At 45.8% G+C, this 15,000-nt stretch overlaps 2 protein-coding genes across 2 annotated transcripts in view; both read left to right on the top strand.

The window, feature by feature from the left end:
• LOC310647563 (discoidin domain-containing receptor 2-like) overlaps positions 1 to 12,285 on the top strand; it is a gene marked incomplete at its 5' end in the record, with an annotated part of 16,622 nt that extends 4,337 nt beyond the window's left edge. The window contains 15 exons of the mRNA XM_083374882.1: positions 1,066 to 1,233; positions 1,727 to 1,955; positions 2,794 to 2,941; positions 3,615 to 3,720; positions 3,821 to 4,007; positions 4,200 to 4,446; positions 4,677 to 4,781; positions 4,914 to 5,074; positions 5,206 to 5,401; positions 7,147 to 7,391; positions 7,555 to 7,676; positions 7,939 to 8,136; positions 8,693 to 8,927; positions 9,799 to 9,948; positions 10,709 to 12,285. Coding sequence (XP_083231008.1) covers positions 1,066 to 1,233; positions 1,727 to 1,955; positions 2,794 to 2,941; positions 3,615 to 3,720; positions 3,821 to 4,007; positions 4,200 to 4,446; positions 4,677 to 4,781; positions 4,914 to 5,074; positions 5,206 to 5,401; positions 7,147 to 7,391; positions 7,555 to 7,676; positions 7,939 to 8,136; positions 8,693 to 8,927; positions 9,799 to 9,948; positions 10,709 to 10,858 — 2,647 coding nt within the window. The 3' untranslated portion in view covers positions 10,859 to 12,285. The remainder of the gene's footprint in view (positions 1 to 1,065; positions 1,234 to 1,726; positions 1,956 to 2,793; positions 2,942 to 3,614; positions 3,721 to 3,820; positions 4,008 to 4,199; positions 4,447 to 4,676; positions 4,782 to 4,913; positions 5,075 to 5,205; positions 5,402 to 7,146; positions 7,392 to 7,554; positions 7,677 to 7,938; positions 8,137 to 8,692; positions 8,928 to 9,798; positions 9,949 to 10,708) is intronic.
• NOXA1 (NADPH oxidase activator 1) overlaps positions 11,692 to 15,000 on the top strand; it is a gene marked incomplete at its 5' end in the record, with an annotated part of 6,926 nt that continues 3,617 nt past the window's right edge. Inside the window, 1 exon segment of the mRNA XM_083374881.1 lies at positions 11,692 to 11,716. Coding sequence (XP_083231007.1) covers positions 11,692 to 11,716 — 25 coding nt within the window.

Raw genomic sequence — 15,000 nt, 5'->3', positions numbered from 1 at the left:
CCTCTGCTTTTCGAGAAAATGCATATTTTCCCCAAATAGCCTCTTGTTTCTTGTCAAGACAGGATTACATATTGATCTATTCTACTTGGCCAGAACCCCAAAGCTGGAATGACCTGAAATGGCATTAAAAGGACATGTGACAGCTTGAGTCATTCGGGCAGTCCTTGTGTGATAAGACGGATTAGCAAAGGGATTGACAGAATATTGGACTAAATTGTTAGTTTGATCCTCTGGGCAATATGTTTGCACAACACTGTAGTCCTTAAGTACATTATTATTTACAAAAAAAAGGCATGATTCATTAGTGTTGGGGCGAATAACACATTTGAACAATGTAACCACATGAATACAGGCGGTCCTTGATTTACAGCAGTTCATTTTGAGTCCTTCGGGAAAAGGGCGGTATAAAAATTTAATAAATAAATTTAAAATAAATTTAGTGACCTTTTTTAAAAAAAAAAGACCTATAGCTCTTCTTCACACTAATGACCCTTGTAGCATCCCTGTGGTCCCGAGATCAAAACTGAGATGCTTGGAACTGACTCATATTGTGACGGCTGCCGTGTCCCGGCGTCATGTGATCCCCTTCTGTGATCTTCTGACGCACAAAGTCAGTGGGAAAGCCAGATGGACAGTTAGCAGATTAATAACTGCAGCGATCTGCTTGACAGGTGTGGCAAGAAAGGTCGCAAAATGGGACAAAACTCACTTAGCAAATGTCTCCCTTAGCAACAGAAATTTGGGGCTCACTTGTGGCCACACGTCGAGGGCTACTTTTGTCGGAGGACAGGCAGAGCCAGGCGATGGAGTCAAGAGAGGAATCAGCCTGGAGTCCTTAACGTGGTCACAAATGCTCCCTAGCGCCAGTTTAGTGCTGACCAGTGGAGCTGACTGCTAGGCCCTTGAATGTAGGCATGAGCAATAAACCAGCTTAACTGGAATTTAAAGTCTGCGCCTGATTCTCAGTGCCTGAAACTCCAGCCTCGCTGAGAAAATAAGCACGGAGCTTCAAGGGAGGGAAATGAAGTATTTTTTTCCACGGAGTTTTAAAAAGCTTGGATGAAGGGGATCTTCAGCTTTTTTTTCCCCACTGCAAACCTGGTCTTCTTCTCCTCTTTCCCCTTTCCCAGCAATATGCCGGTATCCTTTGGGGATGTACGAAGGCACCATCCGCGACGAGGACATCACAGCTTCCAGCCAGTGGTATGATTCAACTGGACCCCAATATGCCCGGTGCGTGGAATTTCTTCCAAGAATGTATTGTGAGAAAATGTCTCGGGCCCCTCCCTAGTTCTCACACGGATAAAGAGAAGGAGGGGGAAGCTCAGACTTGCACAACTCTGTTACTACAGCTTTACGACAAAGTAGCATCGAGCTACATGTCTTCGGAGATTCTCAGTCATCCAGGTCACGGTTGTCCCAAAGGTGTCGTTTTTTGTTTGCAATTGGGCTTCCTTGGTTTTTTTCCTTGAAGACGTTCCATTTCTCATCCAAGAAGCTGAAGAACTGAAGAAGCAAGTGAGATGCCTTCAAGGAAAAAACCAAGGAAGTCCTGTCGCCTCTTTAGGAGAACCAAGAAAGTCTGGCAGATCTTTGGAAAAGCATCTTTGAGGCAACCGTGACCCGGACGATGGAGAACCTCCATCATCGTTCATCGTTTCTGAACTGGCTAACCTGGTCTTTGAGTAATGGCTTCTGCTCTCCTCCTCCATCTCATTCTGCCCAGGTTGCTCAGAGAAGAAGGCGACGGAGCTTGGTGTCCCGCGGGACTCTTGCAGCCGGAAGACGTGCAGTTTCTCCAGATCGATCTCCACAAACTGTACTTCATCACCCTGGTGGGAACACAAGGACGCCACGCCCGGGCCACCGGCAAGGAGTTCGCCCGCGCCTATCGGATCAATTACAGTCGTGACGGCGAACACTGGATCACTTGGAAAGATCGTCAGAACAGGCAGGTGGGCAAGCAATGGAACCTCTGCAAAGAGAAGATACATTTACCAAAAGCTGTTAGGCCCCATTTTCAAAGGAAAAGAAAAGAGGCTCTGTGTGTGTGTGTGTGTGTGTGTGTGTGTGTGTGTGTGTGTGTGTGTGTAATAAATCTTAATTTATTACTCATCCAGATGAGTTCCAAAGTTGCTTAACTCCTGCCTACACAGACCCTTTGCTGCTTTCCTTTTTACGTTATTTCTCTGCATCTGTTTGTAAAGGACCAGCTCTTGGTGCAGACTTAGCAGCTGTTATGAACGTAGGTTGCCCAAGCAAGCAGGAAAATACAAGTGGGAGTAACTTAACATATTGGAGGGAAGAAAGGAAGGAGCAAATCCCTCCCTACCACTGCTCTGAGCTACAGCATAGTTGGTTTCATTTTGTCTGGGCGTATTTTCTGAGCTAGTCGGGTATCTGTACAAATTGGAATGAATGGGGAAATCAGTCTTGCCGTAAAACCAGGGTTCATGGCTTAGTTCATCATGCTACTGGCATCAGGAACTGACAAAATCATGGTGGTGATAGGAATGTCACCAAATGTCTAGGGTGGACTCCCAAAGGATCCCTCGCTTCTTAAAACGTACTTAAGGACCTCCCTCCCCAATTCATTCATGATCAAGTTCTCAGATGGCCCAACCCTTGCTTGAGATCTTCACGGTAGGCTTCTCCAGCCTTCCCAGATGTTTCCAGCTAGGCTGCCCCAACCAGGTAGACTCAAAGCTACCCGTAGAGACTATGGGCTTCCCCCTTCTCAAGACTCACAATTCTCCAGGTCCGGTGCCTCTAAGATGGCCAAATCCCTTCCAGGTGATCCAAGGCAACACAGACACCTACGAAGTGGTGCTGAAGGACCTTCGCCCACCGATCATCGCTCGCTACATCCGTGTCATCCCGGTGACAGAGCAGCCTATGACGGTCTGCATGAGAGTAGAACTCTACGGTTGCGTCTGGTCCGGTAAGGACTTCTGTGTTGATGCTCAGTCAGATGGGTCCTGTTGGTCGCAAAGGTGTTTTTCCAAAAGGCAGCAGGACTTTCATGGTTTTTCCCTTGGAAACGTTCTTCAGAACGGAAGAAGCTGCTGGGATGAACAGTTCCAAGGAGGTTCATTACCCATTTGCACTCTGATTCAGGTGACCCTAACCCCAAGTGGCCTCAAAGGCTTTCAGAGAGCTATCAACCATCCCTCAGAGAAAGTGCCAAAGAACCAGAGGACTGCAAGGAATATAAATCCTTCCATTCCCCCCTCCCGCCACCCCCCCCATTCAGTCAAAAGTGAAGAAGCTTCTTGGAGGAGAAGCAAAATGTCTTCAAGGGAAAAACAAGTCTAGGACGTCCAGTTGCCTTTTGGGGGAAAAAACACCTTTGCCATGACTTATATGTTGATTCTAGAGGCCTTCCACGACAAGAGGGTGCCTAATTTGGACATCTTCTTTGATGTTTACCAACTTGTGGTCCACCTGTGTACACTGAAAAGCTGTCAGCCTCCACAGAAGTTTGAAAGCCTCAGATAAGCTTTTGGGATGTGCTGGGAGCAGGAATGGAAGAAAAGGGGAGATAAATTCTGGCAAAACGTGCAGGAGAAAGGGTTGTTTCCTTCTTCTGACGCTCAACCATCTCCCTTTCCTAGACGGCCTGGAGTCCTACAGCATGCCTGAAGGAGAAACCATGGTGGCTCCCGGCAACCCTATCGTTTATCTAAACGACTCAATCTATGACGGTTACCAGGAGCGAAAGTAAGAGGGGGGGGGCAAGTGCAAAACCACAAAGCCCCATGCAGCATCTTTATGGGGCATCTTCAAGAATTCTTCTGAACGAGCAATGCTTTCGTGTCAGGCTCCTACACGGCGGGCTGGGCCAGCTTACAGACGGTGTTCTGGGATTGGATGATTTCACCAAGAGCCACCAATACCGAGTGTGGCCAGGCTACGATTACATCGGCTGGAGGAACGACAGCTTACGGAACGGCGTCCTGGAGATGGAGTTCCAGTTTGACCACCAGAGGAACTTCACCTCCATGAAGGTAGAAGCTTCTTCTGGGGAACATTTTTGAGGCCTGCCTTTCTGCCAAGCCAGGTTGAGCAGGCGGCCTCCACAGGTTTACGCTGAGCCCGTCGATATGTCAGAGCGGCACGCCACTTCCTACAATGGAAAACCAAGCCGGTTATCTGACGGCTGCCATTTTTGTTCTTTCCCCGCTGCTGCGGAATGGCAGGTCCACTGCAACAACATGTTTTCCAAAGGGGTGAAGATCTTCGAGCGGGTGGAATGCCTCTTCAAGCCACAGTTGACCGCCGAGTGGGACCCACAGCCTGTAGGCCTGGACACCGTTTTGGATGACAAGAATCCCAGTGCGCGTTTCGTGACCGTCCCCTTCAACCACCACATTGGCAAAGCCATCCTTTGCCGTTTCTACTTTGCCGATACCTGGATGATGATAAGCGAAGTCTCTTTTCAATCAGGTGAGACCCCAGGTTTAAATCTGGGTGAGAGGAAAGGTTGGAAGGAGGGAGGGAGGGATACAGAAAGAGGGAGAGAGAGAGAGACAAAGAGAGAGAAAACATGGATGGATGAGTAGATGGATGGACAGTGAGAAAGAGGAGACATGGAGGGAGATATAAAAATAGACAGACTCCTCGGGTTAGGACTGTATATTGAGATAATGCTTGTTTTCCCCCTTCCAATTCTTTAGTGAACATGGATGCTTCTGACCCAATCCTGGTTACTTCTGCATGGAGTCCCACCACAGAATCATATCCATCATCAGAAAGGCCAAACACTACACAGAGGACTTTGGGTAAGAAGCCAGAGAGACAAATGATTTAGATCTACTCCGAGGAGGGGGTTGGATTGGGAAACTTCCAGAGCTATTTTCAACCCTTTCATTCTAGATTGATTTGGACTGATCAACCCTGAACCTACTTTACAGGGAGCAGTGCCCTAGCTTCCCTCAGTCCCAGGGTCGAGCAGAAGGCAGAGGACTCCAACTCTTCTAGTCTGATCAGCTGTCTGGTGGCCATCATTCTTCTCCTTTTGGTGGTTATCATCGCCATCCTGTGGAGACAGTATGCTCAGAAGCATCTGGAGACGGTAGGGTGCATCCCTTGTTGAGCTACCTAGAACTTTCTCAAGCTTCGGAGAAAGAATACCACAGTTCCCGATGGGGTTAGCTGTTCTTTAAAAGATCTCTCAAAAGATCTCAGCAGCTTCTCCTCCTGTAGGCTCCCCGACGAATCCTGGAAGAAGACGCCATGGTGCGTCTCTCCTTCTACAGCTCCAGAATTGTCCGTGGCCAAACCCAGATCCACCAGACCAACCCCACCTACGAGAGAGTCTTCCCCTTGGATCTGGAATACCACCAGCCTCTCACCCTCCTCCAGAAATTGCCAGAGTTATCTCAAAGCGCCGAAGACTCAGGTAGGGAAGCTTCTACTGTGGTCGAGTTCACACAACACATCCCCCTTGAGCTGAGGGTTAGTGTTCTGTTCCAGCCTACAACCGGCCCTGCAGAAATGTCAGGGACAACCCCTTTGTTATATTCAATAGGCTGGAATTAAGCCAACCAAATTTATTTGCAAAAACTAAACGAAACAGTTCAAAACAGAGTAAAACAAATACAGACCGAGACTATATCAGAAGCTCTTCAAACGGTTGCCTTCAGCAACCAGCACCTTCCACGCGTTCCCCTTTTAAACAGCAGTCTCAAGGCGTGGCTTCTCTTTGCCTCCTCCCGAGGTGCCTCATTGCTTTTCTTTGTTCACTTCTGCTTGTCTGCCTCCTGCTTCGAGCGGCCTTGAACAAAGCTAGCTGTGGATCGTCTTCGTCTAATCTTTCAGGCTCACACAGCTGGGTCTGAGGAGGAACAAGATGGGAGGGGCCTGGCTGAGAGCTCTGCGATGCATTTGCAACCAAAGGCTCTCCAAACCCCTCTTCCTCCTCCTCCTCCTCCTCCTCAGAATTGTCCGATTCAGCTGCCGAAACCACAGGCTGACGCTGAATCACAACAGTTTGGTGAAGAGCGTGTTTGGCAATCATTGTGGGCTCCAGAGCTTTGGTTCTGCTTGATTTGGCCACTGGCGTCCTTCACAAGAGTGGACTAAGAGAGCAGATGGGATGAACAAAATAACTACCTCCTGCAAGATCTTGTTCTAATTGAAAGCTATACACGGAGAATGGTTTTTCTTACAAGTTTTTCGCCCGAGTAATTTGCACAGGGCGAGGCCACCGTCACCACTAATGTATAGGTCCAGAGAGAAAAATGGATGGGATCTCTCTTTCCCTCTCTTCCTACCAGGATTTGATCTCTCCTGCCCCTCCTTTTTTTCCTATTCCATTTTTTGCATCTTTTCTTTTAAGTCTCTCCTTTCCTTTCTCTTTCTTTCTTTCTTTCTTTCTTTCTTTCTTTCTTTCTTTCTTTCTTTCTTTCTTTCTTTCTTTCTTTCTTTCTTTCTTTCTTTCTTTCTTTTTTCCTGCCTTCCAAACAGCTCTTGGTTTGTGGCTTACCAGACCAATTTGCAGCCCAGGTGAGGTTGTTCCCTAGATTTCTGCAGTGGCGTGAATCCTGATAGATCCTTTTTGCCTCCTCAGAGGTCAGTCCCACCAGGTAGACCAAACCCTGAAACCAACAATTTCATTCGAACCATTAATCGGTGGAAGGGCTTGCCTCCAGACGTTGTGGGTGCTCCATCGCTGGAGGTTTTTAAGAAGAGACTGGGCAGTCCTTGATCTGAAATGGTACAGGGTCTCCTGCTGGAGAAGTGGGTTGGACTAGAAGACCTCTGAGGTCCTTCCAGGCCTATGATTCTATATTCTATGCCAGTTTATCCCCAGCCAAAGAAAAGCAGATGGCTTTTCTCAACCCCACCTGAAACCTTCATCCACTGTTGATCAAAGCCCGAGCTACTCATACGTGAGAAGAAGGTCACCAGGAGAAACATCTAAATAAGATCAGATGCATTTTACAGCCGACTCACAAAGCTTCATCTTTCAAACATCCAGAGACTTTTTGAAAAGAAAGCATCAGATCGGAAGTGCCCTCAGAACCTTTTCCTAAAACTCTCTTGGCTTTCTCCAGCAGTGGAAGAGGGAAGCCCCAAATAAATCACCTGGAATTCTGAGCGTGAGGTTGGTCCAAACCCATTTTGTCTCCCTTGGTCTTTCAGCCTGCAGCGGCGATTACGCCGAGCCTGACCTCACCAAGTGCACCCCTCACCAGGGATTCCAGAATAATGTTCCCCATTACGCAGAGACGGACATCGTCAACTTGCAAGGGGTGACAGGGAACAACACCTACGCCGTGCCAGCCATCACTGTTGACTCATTGACCAAGAAGGACATCTCCGTAGCCGAGTTTCCCCGGCACCAGCTGCAGCTCAAGGAGAAGTTGGGAGAAGGGCAATTTGGGGAGGTGAGTATATCAAGAAGGGCAGTGTGGGGAAGCAAGTAGATCATATTTCCCGGTCAGAGATCAGTAATCCAAAGAGATGTAGGGCAATTCATTGACTGCTCTGCAGATTGGTCGTAGCTTAGCCAAATTGTTGCTTTCATGGGTTGGCTCTTCACATGGACAGGTCCACCTGTGTGAAGCTGTGGGTCTTCTGGAATTCTTGGGCCGTGCTTCTCCAGAAAGTTCCAGCCAGGCGATTCTGGTGGCTGTGAAGATGTTGAGAACGGATGTCACCAAGACAGCCAGGTGAGTTTCAGTGAATGAGCAAGCATCAGTAAAGTGGGAGCCTGCTTACTCTCTCAAAAGTTCTCAAAGATCTGAGCAGATGTCATTTTAATCTTTGGTGCATTGTTGTCTGCCACCCTAGGCTATATATGGACATGTAGAAATGTTCTATTCTAAATATGCTTCTTTCCCCATAAAGTTGGAACAATAATGATGTCTATCAGCTTTTCACCACCGAACATTTGGCCATCCATCCTTCTTCTCCTTCTTCTACCCTTCCTAGGAACGATTTCCTAAAAGAGATCAAAATCATGTCCCGACTGAATGACCCAAACATTATCCGCTTGTTGGGTGTGTGTGTGAAGGACGACCCACTCTGTATGATCACCGAATACATGGAAAATGGGGACCTTCACCAGTTCCTCCTGCAACGGCAGAGTAGAAGCACCTTCACACGGTCCAGCAACGTTCCTTGTGTCAGGTGATGGAGGGGAAGGGAAGGAGTTGGCCCGAAGTAGAGTTGAGAACAGTTCTGTGGGGATTGCATCTCTTGTGGTCTTACTCATTTTCCCAAGAGGCTACCTGAGAAATTGGGACTGCTGTGGAGAGCCCAACCAATAAGTTGAACTTGATGATGGTGTTATCCGTTCAGTTGTGTCCGACTCTTGGTGATTCTATGGGCCTGGTCTCTCCCCATCTTCCGATCTTGCACTTCTTCTTTGAGTTGTTCCATGTTCCGGCTGGACATGGCCAAAATAAGTAAAATACAGTTTTGTGTGATGTTGCCTTCCATGTCTGGTGTTACGCGCTCCAGTATTCTGCTCGATATTAATTTTATCGCTCTATAAGAAGCAGTAAATTACAGGTCGTCCAGTACAGGTCATAAGTTGAGCCCAGAACTGAGCCCAAAATTTATGTCGCTAAGTGAGAAATTTGTTAAGAAAAGATCTTCCTGATGGAAGAACCCATTGCATTGATGACACTGAGACCTTCAAGATTCCTTGCTTGATACTTTGCATTGACTCTTTCTTCCTCAGTAACCTCCACCTCTTGCTCATGGCAACTCAGATTGCTTCCGGCATGAAATACTTGGCGTCCCTCAACTTTGTCCACCGGGATCTGGCCACGCGCAACTGCTTAGTTGGAAATAACTACACCATCAAGATTGCTGATTTTGGCATGAGCAGGAATCTGTACAGTGGTGATTATTACCGGATACAGGGCAGGGCTGTGTTACCAATTCGTTGGATGGCCTGGGAGAGTATTCTGTTGGTAAGAAGGTGGAATAGTAGACCAACTAAAATTTCTCCTTTTTTTTCTTCTTCATCACATTGTCTCTATCGACTTCTCTTCCTTCTCCTTCCTCTCATCCTCCTTCTCCTTCTCCTCATCTTTCTTCTCACTTTTCTTCTCAATCATCTCCATCAATCACTATCATCCTATCTCTATCCCTCCTCCTCCTCCTCCTCCTCCTTCTTCTCTTTCTCATTCTTTTCCTTCTTGCTTTTCCTTCTCCATCATCTCCATCAAACATCATCATCCTGTCTCCATCTCCTTCTCCTCTTTCTCCCTCTCCTTTCTTTTCTTCCTCCTCCTCCGTCATCATCATCAACAACCGTCACCATCCCATCTCCTCCTTCTTCCTTTCTCCTTCATCATCATCTCCTCTTCTACTCCTTTCTAACCGAGCAAGCCCCAGAAACGTCCTTGGGAGATCAGTAGCCCAACTTTCTTGAATGAAAATTCCCAGGATTTTTTTTTCAAGAAAGGGTGAACTACTATTATTATTCCATCAGTCTGACATTTGCATTAAATGGGCTAATTAATATCCAGTTGATGAAACGTCAGCAGGCAGCAGAACAGACTTTATTTCCTTTCTTTCCCCCCAACTGTGATATGATCTCCAGGGCAAACAGTCCCAACCTCAGGTTTTCTGCATGTATGAACACCAATTCTTAGAATGCTTAGCAAGAACCCCATTGAATGAAAGGCCTGAAGTCCATCCACCTGGAGGTTATTCAGGTTGGTGAAGATTAAGACAGGAGTTAGCAGCTCCTCAGACAGGCATGGACACGATCCTGAACTGGTAGAGACCTTCAGTCACTTGCGACTGTTTTTTTTTCTTTCTCTTCTTCTTCTTTAGGGCAAGTTCACCACCGCCAGTGATGTGTGGGCCTTTGGTGTGACGTTGTGGGAGATGTTCACCTTGTGCAAAGAGCAGCCCTACAGCTGGCTTTCTGACGAACAGGTCATTGAGAACACAGGGGAATTCTTCCGAGATCAAGGTCGACAGGTAGAATATCCCAAATTGGTTAATTGCATTGGGGCTTCCTGGCTTGTCGAAAAGGACAGAGAAGCTGGCCAAAGCTGACTGCCATGTTCTCTCACCACCTAACCGGACCAGCAGTCTCTGTTCTCATAGTGATTTCCAAGCTTTTTTTTTTTTGAGCCATGGTGGCGCCACGTGGTTAGAATGCAGTACTGCAGGCTGACTCTGCCCACCACCCGGAGTTCAATCCCGACCGATTCAAGGTCGACTCAGCCTTCCATCCTTTCAAAAGTGAACCCCAGAGGGCTGTAAAACACTCTAGTGCTATTGCTATTTTTTTAAAAAAATATTGGTCAGTTTAATGCGTGTACTGTACAGCCTCGTCCCGTGGGATCGTTGAAGATTGCTTGATTTTATTGGTGGGGGGGAGGGGAGGGGACATAACCATAAGTATTTGATTCCCTAGCTTTTGAGGCCCATCTAAGTGGCCGTGAATGGCCTTTCTGAAATAAATTAAAAGTAGGCAGTGAGAATAATTAATCCGTGGAACGGCTTATCTCTGGAATGTGTGGGTGTTCCATCCCTGGAGGTTTGCAAGAACAGACTGGGCGGCCATTTTTTCCAGGATGGCATAGGTTCTCCTGCTCAGGCAGGGGGTTGGACTAGAAGACCTCCAAGGTCCCTTCCAGCCCTATTCTTCTATGTTCTATGAAAAAGAAAAAAAGGGGATATCAAAGGACTCCAAAATCCCTCTGTGACATCCTTCTGCTTTTCTGGTCCTCAGGCTTACTTGTCCCAGCCGCCTCTGTGTTCAAATCCTGTTTTTTCATTGATGATGAAATGCTGGAGCCGGGATATCAAAGACCGCCCCACCTTCCAAGCAATCCATCTGTTTCTCATTGAACAAATGGACGGAAGTATCGGAACGATATGAGATCATGAGATTGCCGAAAGACCACCGCAGTTGGGCCAAAGGTGCTCCAGGGCCTGCTTGACTCCCTCTTTCCTGTGGACAAGTCCAGGTGAAGTCAGGCGAACCACCAGAGTAACCGCTGAAGGTGTTCTTCTTGAGGTTTCTTCAAGAGGTGGCCTGATGGGTCCTCTTCCTCATGAGGCTGGTGTCCATCCTGAGAAGAAGCATGGCCCAAAGTTGAGGTGACTTCATCGCCTTGGCGAGAGGAATCCATGTTTTGTAACATCGTCTCCATGGGGGCCACCTTGGAAGCTGCTGCTTTTCTCAGCCATGATTCAGAGCCCCAGAGGGCTCAGAAACTAACATCTCATGGAATAGTTTTGCCTCCTTTCCTTGAAATATGGAGAGGATCTTTTGCCTCTGCTTTGTCCCTCCTTTCTAGCTCTCAGCAGAATTCACCCTCTCCAAAATGGAAGGCAAACAATGTTCCGTCTCTATGGAAGAGTCAGTCTCTTGGGATATCTGCCCACCTTTCCTGAAGACCACGTTGGTTGCATCCTGTGGGACAGTCCCCGTTTTCTGTTGAGCCAACAACTACAATCCTTTCTACTATCCTCGGGGAGCCAATGGGTCCATGTGACTCCAGATTCACCCAAAGGAGAAACGTGTGAAGTTTCCCACACTGGATTTACTACGTTGATGAAGAACAAAACAAAAATGAGCATTTAAGGTTGATAAGAAGGCCTTCTAGGTCGCAACAAACGGAGTGGATTTACTTTAGGGGGTGGCATCATTTTAAAGGAAGGATTAACCGACACTGTGATTCATGTCAGGATAAAATGAAGATTTAGATCATGCTGAAAGTTGAAATGGGTAAAGGTACCAAAGAAGTCATAGCCCACCTTAGTACATCTTAATTTCATTTTCATCCAGCCTTCCATTCCTTCTTTATTTTCAACCTCTTAAACATCTGTTGCTTTCATTTTTATGTTTGAAAATTAGCCAGCTGGGTTTCTAGCTCATGAGGATTTCAGCTTGAAAATTTGGACTTTTGTGGGTGGGGTCTTGAGAAATATCTTGGAGAAGGCAGATCAGGCAGAAGAAGAAGAAGAAAACTCAAATGCCCTGAGTCTTTGTGTCCCCTCAAAAGGATCTACCTTTGTAGGAAAAAAAAGATCACATTTGGCACAATTTGGCAGTAGGGTCTATCCTGCAAACTGCCCATTTTTTTTAACCAGCCCATGGTTTCAAATTAATGCGTAGCAAGTTGGATCATTGTTACAACTTGGTTTATTTTATTTTGTGTGTGGGGGGGCTTAAGGTCATTGTTAATTACACAGAACAATAACTGAGCAAAACTAGAGCAAAACAGTTTGGTAAATAACTCCATTTTCCCAGGCCAATCCAGGAATTGGCATTTGGGGGAAAAAGTGGAGAATTCTTTGATGGAGACGGGAGGAGGAGGAAGAAGAAGAAGAAATGGTCTTTGCTGGAGACCTTTCTGTAAACATTGTCTTCCAGAATTATGATTTTCGGCTCGGGGAAGAGAAAATGACTCTTTAAACAGTTTAATCATCAACCCTCTTCAACCTGGCTGATGTGGAAAATGCAAACATGGTTGGGAAACCACCTGGCGTACATTGACTAACACAAACGACCTGGATGCGTCCTGTGAAACGAGTAACCTGCTTGACTTTGAAAGGTTTTACTGAAGTGCCAAGCCTGGTGCCTTATTCAAATAGTTCGGTCCTTGTTCTCTCTCTTTTTTTTAATTAATATCAAGGAAATGCAAATTAGTTTGGGGAAAACTTGATGATAAAGAAGACTTTTATCTTCTGCCGTAATACCACAGGGATGCAAATTAGTTTGAGGAACTTGATACCGGAGAAAAAGACTTGATCTTCTCTCTTTGGTAGCCCCAACTGCCTCTTCTTAGAGGTCACGTGCACCCCGTTTTCCTGAAGACCGCCCCAAATGGTAGACATGGCCTGCTGGTATCCTAGACTGGTAATATAATCGGTGAAGGAGTAACCCAGCAACTTCCTCCCGACACAATAGAAGGGACATTTCCATTGCATCAATTGTGTTGACCACCGAAGGACAGCTGATCTGGCTGTATTTGGCTGGGGATACATCTCCATGACTGGAAGAGACAGAAACAGTGGTATTTACAGATATAGCTTCTCCTTTGTAAGAGTGTTGTTGGTGGCAAGTCACATTGTATAATCCATTCAGGAAGCCAGGAATTTGGGGATAACTGGAATTTGTAGAATCAAGAAAGGGATGTCTCACATGAGAATTTAAGGTGGGGTCACCAGACACCAATCATGGAACCTGGGTTCCCAGGACACAATTGTTGGGTTCCCCTAATGAGGTCTGGCTGAAGGAACCCTCAAGCCATCGGTCCAAACTCATACGTTGGCCATCAGAGTTGGTTTCAGCAGAAAGAGTGGGCGTGAGGTCCTCCAGATGGCTGCTGCAGAAGAAGTCCCAGGATTCTTCACTGTTGTTGCTTCCCGCTAGGCCTGCTGGGGATTGTAGTTTCGAAGAACAACTGGAAGGAGACTTGGTGTACACCCGATGTTTAAGGGAACGTTATTACCTCTGCTTGGTTTTTGACTTTAGTGCATTAATTGTCAATTATGTATACCTGGTCTACGGATCATTCCAACCACTGTCCTATGGAGAACTGGTGGGGTTAGGGTCTCCCCTCCCCCCCCAACATTTTGGTCACCTTGCCTTTTTGCTTCAATAAGCCATGCTTCCATAACTCCGCCCCCCCACCAAAAAAAAAATCCTGGCCCAGCTTTTCAACATTTCTTTGGCAGTTAGCAAACATTCCCCAGCGTGGTTTCGGAGCACAATAGATCAATATTTGCTAACTCTTTGTTCCTGTGTCTTCAAGACCAGTTGACTGCAAGAGAGAGTCCCCAGTTACAAGTTCTGCTGCATGGAACTTTTGTATTATTTTTTTTAAAAAAAATACCAAAGCTATTTTGTATTTTTTAAATAAAAATAACCAAAGCTATTTTGTATTCTTCTTTTTAAAAAATACAAAAGATGCAGGATCAAACCGGGGCTATTTAAAAAAAAAATAGATGGCCATTTCTAAAAACCTTTCTGTGCATCTCTTAGCAGCAATCAATCAATCAAAATGTCTAAAAAAATAATAATTAAAAGCAATAATGATGCCCCCTTTACCTTTGACTAAATTCTCTTCCTTTGGAGGATGGGAGATTGTCTTTCCATGTTACTTGAAAGTTTGAAACTGTGGATATATAACCACTTTGTCGCAGAGCACATAGGATTCCCGGGGGGGAGGGGAAACCACATTTTTTTCTTCCTTTTTTCTTCTATTTTTGCTAACCCACCTTTTTATGTAATTTGGCTCTTTAGCCCTGTACATTTTGTATTTAGAAATGGCATTCAGATGTGTACATAGTATAATATATGAATTTAACCAGGAATTCCTCTGTAATCACACTGTTGCTTAGAGGAAGTTGTTCTTTATTCTGATGAGAAGTTTTATACATTGACAAATGACCAATAAAGTCTGTTGGTTTTTCTCACCCTGCCTGTCCCTTTTTATCTGTTTTCACTTTTGCACGTAGCTCCTTTAGCTACGACAGAGCTGGAGGCAATTTTGGGGGATTGTTTACCAATATATATATATTTTTCCTGAATTCTAGAATGAGATTTGCAGCGTGGCAGGGCGAATTGAACTGACTTTCCAGTGGATTTGCAAATTGTAATGTGTGAACTGGTTAAATTTTAAGAGATTTGGCCTCTCGTGAGAAACTACTCAAGGAGAGGAGCAAACTAGAACGAAGGAGAAACTTCCTGACAGTTAGAACAATTAACCAGTGGAACTACCTGCCTCCAGAAGGGTTAATGCTCCAACACTGGAAGTTTTTAAGAAGAGACTGGCCAGCCACTTGTCTGAAATGGTATAGGGTTTCCTGCCTGATCAGGGGGTTGGACTAGATGACCTCCAAGGTCCCTTCCAACTTATTATTATTATTATTATTATTATTATTATTATTATTATTATTATTATTATTATTATTATTATTATTATTATTATGTCCAAACTTAGCTTTGAAAGCTGGCTGGGTAACTATGGACCTGTCCCGCTTTCTCAATCCAGCCCACCTCACAGGGTG

Source organism: Vipera ursinii (assembly GCF_947247035.1).
Source record: "Vipera ursinii genome assembly, chromosome: 16".
Lineage (NCBI taxonomy): Eukaryota > Metazoa > Chordata > Lepidosauria > Squamata > Viperidae > Vipera > Vipera ursinii.
The sequence above is the reverse complement of the archived record's forward strand: the minus strand, read 5'-3'. Positions and strand labels throughout refer to the sequence as shown.